The 7,786-nt window shown below is 39.8% G+C and overlaps 1 protein-coding gene across 1 annotated transcript; it reads left to right on the top strand.

The window, feature by feature from the left end:
- The first annotated feature begins 212 nt into the window (after window positions 1-212).
- Window positions 213-1,583, top strand: LOC131219932 (PX domain-containing protein EREL1-like). Its single transcript, XM_058214918.1, has 5 exons — window positions 213-405; window positions 556-689; window positions 922-1,086; window positions 1,203-1,414; window positions 1,568-1,583. The coding sequence occupies exons 2-5, from the start codon at window positions 573-575 to the stop codon at window positions 1,581-1,583; spliced, it is 510 nt and encodes a 169-aa protein (XP_058070901.1). The 5' UTR covers window positions 213-405; window positions 556-572.
- Window positions 1,584-7,786: the final 6,203 nt, after the last annotated feature.

The raw sequence follows: 7,786 nt of genomic DNA, 5'->3' as shown, positions 1-7,786 counted from the left end.
CATATGACTTTTGCATAGCATGCTTGTTCATATAGGATGTCAAATTCTAGTTCTTGTTCAGCCCCAAATTTAACATTTTAAATAAAGCATTTCCCAACATGTTAGTTCCTTACAGCATGCCTATCTGAAAGGGCCTCTTTCTATTTGATTAATTATTTTCATTTTCTTTAATCAATTTCTGTCAGGTTAATGATGACCATCATGTTATAAGAGATTCTAGCAGCAATACCATTGAGGCACAGTATGTGGAGATGGATAATGCTACTATTAACTTAAGAAACTTTTACACTAAGGCCTACCTAGGAGTGTCAGCCAAAGAAATCCCAAAATATTGGCTCTTATTTCAAGTATCTGTGCCACTACTTGGATGGAGCACCTAGTTTATTTTTAAAGCTAGGGGACAAGGTGGATTTTCAATATTCTTCTCATTAAATACTTTTTGGCTTTTCTGGTCATTTGTTACATACTGCATTCAAAAGAAATCCATTTCATGGAACAAAAGCACCATGAGCAATAACAATATCACATATTGTAATTCTCCTTTAAACAATACAGGAGCAAGTAGTGGGCACATGTCAGTTACGGATACTTCACAAAATGAGACATTGGAGGTTGGACCTGAGAATTTGAAGATGTCCTTTTCATCAACATCTGGACAACTGAAACGTATGACGAATTATAGAACAAGGGTGAGTTGCATTTTCTTTCCTGATTACAAGCTCCTGGGTTAATTGGCTTCAAAGTTTCTTGTAAATCGGGCTTCTTTGACATATATAACTCCAGAATCCAGGCCTTGTAATTAATTAAACCTTTACATATGCTATCCATTGGATTCCAGGACTCCTTGCCATGTCATTCAAACCCTTTTACATGGTTATTACTGTGTTTATAACTCTCGTAAATGGTAACATGCCTACCCAGGTGAAAGATTTGGATGTGGAACTTGAAAGTACTAAGCAGAAAAGTAAACAAAACCTGCAACAAGCCATCTTAATTGAAAGGGAAAGAGTTACTCAAATGCAGTGGGATATGGAAGAACTTCGTAGGAAGTATTTGGAGATGGAGTCGAAGCTCAAGTTCGAACAGGTTCCTTTTTTGTAATTCTTTTGACAGGTTCCTTTTTACCTTCTATTCCTTCATGAAATGATCTCTTAAATCCTTTCTATTCATTATTATCCCATGAATATGATTATCTATTTTAGGATGAAAGGATTCATTCGGAGTTGGTAAAAGTGTCTGCCATTCATGAGGAGCTATTGGTGCAGGAATTGGATGTTGCAAAAGAACAACTTAATAACCTGCAGAAACATCAAGAAGAGCTGGAAATGAAATCAAAAGCAGATATTAAACTTCTTATCAAAGAAGTTAAACATGCTGGATTGGAAAGTTTTAGGAGAGGCTTGAGCAAAGTGAAGTATTGTTTATTTAGAAATGAGAATGTAGGATGCATTGTGTGATTTGATTGTTATTTGTAATAAATACATCATTTTTTTGCCGATTGCATTGTATGTACTATTCCTATCAGCATTAATTGTATTAGCTTAGATGAGTTGATCAATCACTGCAGGTTCTTGAAATGGTAACAGGCACCATTATTATAATTTTTTTAAAAATTTTAAAATAGCTACGGATTTTAGCCGTAGCTTCTTTTCCAAAAACCGAAGCTATTGCTAACTTAGCATATTGCTACGGATTTCTTTTCACTTTCCACTACAGATATTATCCATAGTTGTAGGTACATGTCGCTACAGAAAGTCTAGCTACGGCTTCTATCCGTAGCTATTAATACCTATTGTTACGGATTTAATCCGTAGCCATATGTTTTGACCTTTACTACGATTTTTTACACCACCAATTGCTACGGATGTGCTACAGACTAGAACCGTAGCAATAGCTATTTAGCTACAGTTTTTATCCGTAGCCTTTGCCCTTTTCTGGAGGTAGTCTATGTCATTGATCCACACGCTCTTTACACACGCGTGTCAAGGTGAGCCCAAGTCCGCGTGCGCGATGGGATAGGGCTGTGGGTATGTACTCATATGGGTATATATGTATATGGGTACTCACGAGACTTTATTTTTTGAAAGAGTGTACTCGCACTTGTACCTATTCATTTTGAAATACAAAGATGTGGCTGGTCGGTTAGTTGCACCGTTGTTTTTAAATCCAACGGACCATACCCTTTCGAAAGGGTGCGTAATGTACTACTTTAGAGTCTATATAAGGGCTTCCATTCCATTTTTTTTTCAAAAAAAAAAAAGACAAGAAATTATTTATGCTCTCTTGTGAAAAACTCTCTTTATTCCTTTTCTATTTTACAAGTTTTTGGTTACTGATTTCGTCACTAAGTTAACTCAGCATTTTTGGGTTAAACTGCAAGTGGTTCAAGCCCATGTATAGTGAGTGTACCGTTAGGATCGGTTTATAGTCATTGTATCCTGGAGGTCGATTGCTCTGGAGACTTGTTGCACTTAGGATGCTATATAAAGGGAGCAAACTCAATCATTTTCACATCGAGTACCCATATCCAATTCTTGCTGAACTAATAGGCCAATCATTTTGACATTCCATAATTTAAAATTAAATTTCCCAGAATATTTCTCAAGAACATCAGCCAATCATCTTGCTAAACTAATAGCACCTATTTGATGGCATTGAACAGTACTCGATGGCATCGACTGGTCTGTCAATGACATCAATAGACCCTATTGTTGAATTGATTTAAGACATCCAACAACAGATGTTTGCGTGAAATCTCCCCATCCATCCATTTTGCCAGATCATGTTAGGACATGGGCTGAAAAAAGAGGTAGATCCAAAACTCAAGTGGGCCACATGACAAGAAAAAAGTGAGGACTAAACCTCCACCATTGAGACGTTCACACTGCCACGGAAGTCTTGGATTAGGCTAAATTTCCAGTGCTTTCAATTCATCCCATTAATAAAAAACATTCTGAACTATATGGATGGCATATGAACATCATAACGGACCTTTGGGGTTTTCAACCATAGCATTTCCCTAGCACTTTTTCCTGTCATGTGGCTCACTTGAGTTTTGGATTGTCACTGCAAAAAAAAAAGTGTCAGTTTTTACCCCATTGACTAGATGGTTATAATCACGAGTAAAAGTGAGTTTTAAAAGGGAAATCAATAGTGAATCCCAAATGATGTAAGGTCCAAAGCAGCATGGATCGTCCATTTTTCAAGCCCGAGTAATTCTTAAGCAGGATGGGTTAAGATGATTTTTAATAAATAGCACCATTTTCTATATAATAAATATTGTCATTCATTTTCTAGGTGGTGATCGGATGGCTAAGATCCTCTATCAAAGTGTGTGTGTGTGTGTGTGTGTGTGTGTGTGTGTGTGTGTGTGTGTGTGTGTATTTGTGATGAATCCTCAATTAGAGGTGTGGCCCATGTGATTTATTGTCCAAATTGCTGATCAAACCTTTTGTAATATAATAAATAGGACCATCCATTCCTGTCTATTAATTAGATGACTGGGATCATTAGATTAGGATGATTTTAGGAGCAAAGGGCAATCAATGGCAGACCAATAACATGGATGATCCAAATGAATGGCTTGACCCATTTTTAGTATTATCGATATGGCCTACCCATTTTCATAACCATTGATAATAGATTAATTATGATCATCCTATTGAATTGACTTTTGAGATGGATAGGAAATAAAACCTAAGCCCAACCCAGATAATGGATGGACCATATTAATAATCGGATTATCTCCATTGTAACCTATATGGATTTTTCATTTTTACAGACATTAATGAGATATGGATACTGCAGATTTATTTATTTATTTATTTATTTATTTATTTATTATTATTATTATTAATTTTGGAAAGGTATGCAATCAAAGGTGGGATACATCGTCTAGAGTCCAAATCAATGATGTGACATTTTCCAATATGACAATCAAATTGGCCATTTTTTCCACTAACCAACAGTTGTGGTCATCTTGAAAGCGATTTTAAAGTCATGGTCGATTAAAGGTGGTCCATTTGTGATGTAGATACCATGACCCACAAATAATATAATAAAAAAGTAAGTTGACCCAACTCAACCCAGTCTTGATAAGGTAAAAGTTGATGGACGGACCCTGACCTGGCTAGACTCATTTTTTTTTCCGGATCTAAGAATCTAAGACCTGAACCAATTTGTTAACCGGTCCAAAAGGGGACCTCCCCTATTTGAAAAGATTGGGTCCATTATATTGCAAGGGCGGGTACCCCATTGACAACCCCACGACCAGCACTCAAGAATTAGAAATGGATAGCTAATCGAAGGTCCAAAAGATATAGGGCAACGTAGGCATCTGATCGACGGATAGGATCATCCCACTAGCAGTATTTATTTTGGATAACTCAACCACAGTAACCTTACACCTACATGACACGTGTATGGAAGTGAGTGCTTGATGACTTCGATATGATTGTCTAGCATAGAATAGCTACTTCATAAGACAAAGGGATTTTGACTGTACTAGGATTGTGGTATGGTGGAATTCTCTAAATCAAAGGGAAGTTCCAAATATTCTCAAGGTCGTTATCTCATCCGACAGTTCTTGAAAAGTTTTTCAGACTAAATTGCCTTTATTCTTGGATCAATCATTGTACAATTTTTGAATGAATAAGAAGTTACGTGATATTCAATTCTGAGAAAGTGACATAGATGGAAGTTGATTCAATCTATTCATTTTTTTGTAGCCTTTTATTTATATGGAAAGATGTTAACTTCTTGCTGACATTATCTCTACGGCCCACAAAACTTGATAACTTATAATTGTATTAATTTGATACAAACTATTTTCTTATGATGTAGTCAATGTCACTGGCGGATGGTAATCGTGCTTCCAATCATGACCTTTCATGAAATTCCGAAGTTAATGAACCAGGTGAATTCCGCACATATGCGATGGCAGACCCCACAGACGCTATCCTTATAGTGTTAAGGGTTAGGGTCATGGTTGTCATGTGTTGAGGGTCGAGGTTATCATGTCATTAAACATATCTGAATCTTCATTGAATTGGTTCCCTTATAAAGTATCAGCGAATTAATAGTAGTTCATTCAAAGCATTTATCATATGCAAAGTTAATGATAGATAAATGAATTCTATGGATCAAAACCTCATAAGTAAGAAAGTATTCATAGTCTTCTAAGCATACAATGTCACACCCCAAACTCGAAAAACGGGCTCACAAAATTTTCGATCGCCGAATCTGGTGCCGACAGCCTCCGTAGCACCCCATTTTCGGCTCCCAGCGCCCATACGCCAGATTCTGATCCTGGGATCCTACAAGGAGGATTTTCAGTATGAAATTTTTTTTTTGTAATGGAGCATAACTACAAGCATAACCAAGTCACAAAACAACAACACCACATATCCACTATATCAAAAACTTTAAGTACAATGCGTATGAAAGGGAGATACAATATAATGAAAGTAATAGAAACTCTAGAAGCTCAGCTGTAAGCTCCAAGCTCAACGCTGCTACAACCTAACGCCACCTGCACGCATCTATCGTGCATAAGCTTATAGAAAGCTTAGAGGGTGGTGAAAGTGTGTGTAAGGCAAGTGCCAAGTGTATAATATCAGAGTAATGCGAAAATATGCGATAAGTCCATGAATGCTATCAACTATATCAAAGCTATGTGATGCAAGGCATGAATGTTATCGGCCATACCAAGGCCACGCGATGCGAGGCCTATGTAGCCAAATGTCATATGCGAGATGCAAAGCAAGCATGCCAATACTCATCATATCAATACAGTTTCTCTCTGGATATCACCAGGGTCTAATACACCTCACACTGACTGCCTCCTCCCTAACTGCACAGTCAAGCAAGTGGAAGAGACCATGCTATCCGCCTGACCAGTAGTTTGCCAATACCTACCCGGCTCGTCGATAGCAGACTCATTTGCGAGCTGGTCAAACTCAGCCTAGCTTATAGTCCCCTCACTCGGGCGGATAAGGCCACACCCCCTTCCAACCGACCACGACACAGTGGGAGACGCGGCCTACTGGTATTCGGCACTCGGGCGCTCGTGTATCCACTCGGTCTAGACGTTGGAGCATCTCCTGGTACCAAAAAGGTTCTGGGACTTTCACCCAAGGACATCCTAAGTGCCCACAGTGCTAGAACCAAGCATTTTCGGTATCCGATACGGCCATCCACGATGTGTCTGTGGAGCCACGACCCTGATGTCGCTAGGGCGTGCAGTGAATCACGACACACAATGCGAAATGCATGAGTCACACCGTCAGTCATGCAGCAATCTCGCGCGTACCACGCGCTCATGTGGGGCACTCCATCTCATAAGGAGTCCCGTAAATGTCTCAGCCCAACAGCTTATGCTATGATCAAACATTCCTCATCTCAAGCATACATATGATGCGTATGGGCATGAATCATGGAAGTGCACTAAGCATGTTACAAAGTAATGAATTATCAACAAGTATGGGCCTATCAATGGGCCCTAAGGAGAGTCATAATACGGACATTTAACCAACATTATTCTTACACTGTGGACATCAAACCAACATTGTTCCCTAGGCATGGCCCGCCATAAAACATCATTTCATAAACCAAGGGGGAATCACACATTGCAATGGACCCTAAGGACATCCCGTTGGGCCTCGACCCATGGGCCTTAAATACATCAAATGGGTCGTATCACATGGGCCTTACATTCATCAAATGGGCCGCATTAATGGGCCCCTACTAACGGGCCTTATGTACATTGCAATGGGCCATATCCCATGAGCCTTTGAAAACATCACAATGGGCCTTGTAACATGGGCCTTATGTACATCAAAGTGGTCCTCAACAACGGCCTTGTACACATCAAGGTGGGCCTCAACAACGGGCCATAAATATGGGCCACAAATACATCAAGATGGCCTAATCACATGGGCCTTATGCATACTAAATGGGCCTAATCACATGGGCCCTAGATATATACCAAGGTGAGCCTCAATGGACGACCATAAGTAAATCAAGATGGCCCCCAAACATATGCCAAGGTGGGGTCTATTTGAACTACAGATCTATCTTATTTTTAGTCTCAAGCCTTAAAATGGGCTTTCAAAATGATTGGACAGCTTGGATGCAGCACATGCATCATGGTGGGGGTCCACATGAAGGCCCACCATCAGGTATATTATAAAATATAATATATATAATATATATAATATATATACAATGTAATATATATATACACACACACACACACGCACGCACACACGGGGCAGCTATAGGGGTGGGTCCCACCGTCCAGGGTGGACAGTGCGGATAGAACATATAAATCATGGTGGGGTCCACTGTCTAGACAGTGGACAGTGTGGATAAACACATAAATCATGGTGGGGCTCACTGGCCGTCCAGTCACTGGACGACAGTGGTAAAACACACATCTGGGTGGGATCCACCATCCACAGCAGTGGACGGTGTGCCTAACACACATACATCACTGTGGGTCCCATGTGAGGCCCACCATAATGCTTATATGGCATCCAATCTGTCCATAAGGTCACTCAGACCTAAATGAAGAGTAAAAACAAATTTCAGCTTGATCCAAAACTTCCGTGGACCCAAAAAGGGTTTTAATGGTATACATTCAATCCCACTGTTTCTTATAATGTCGGCCACCTGAGTCTTAGATGTGGCTGATATTCGGAGGGGGCCCGCCTCGGGAGGTGGCCCACTGAATGAACGGGTTGGATGACAAATGTACATCATGGTGGGGCCCACGGCTGGAGCCGTG

This window comes from Magnolia sinica, chromosome 12 (genome assembly GCF_029962835.1).
Source record: "Magnolia sinica isolate HGM2019 chromosome 12, MsV1, whole genome shotgun sequence".
NCBI lineage: Eukaryota > Viridiplantae > Streptophyta > Magnoliopsida > Magnoliales > Magnoliaceae > Magnolia > Magnolia sinica.
Note: the sequence above shows the minus strand (reverse complement) of the source record. Positions and strands in the feature narration are given on the sequence as shown.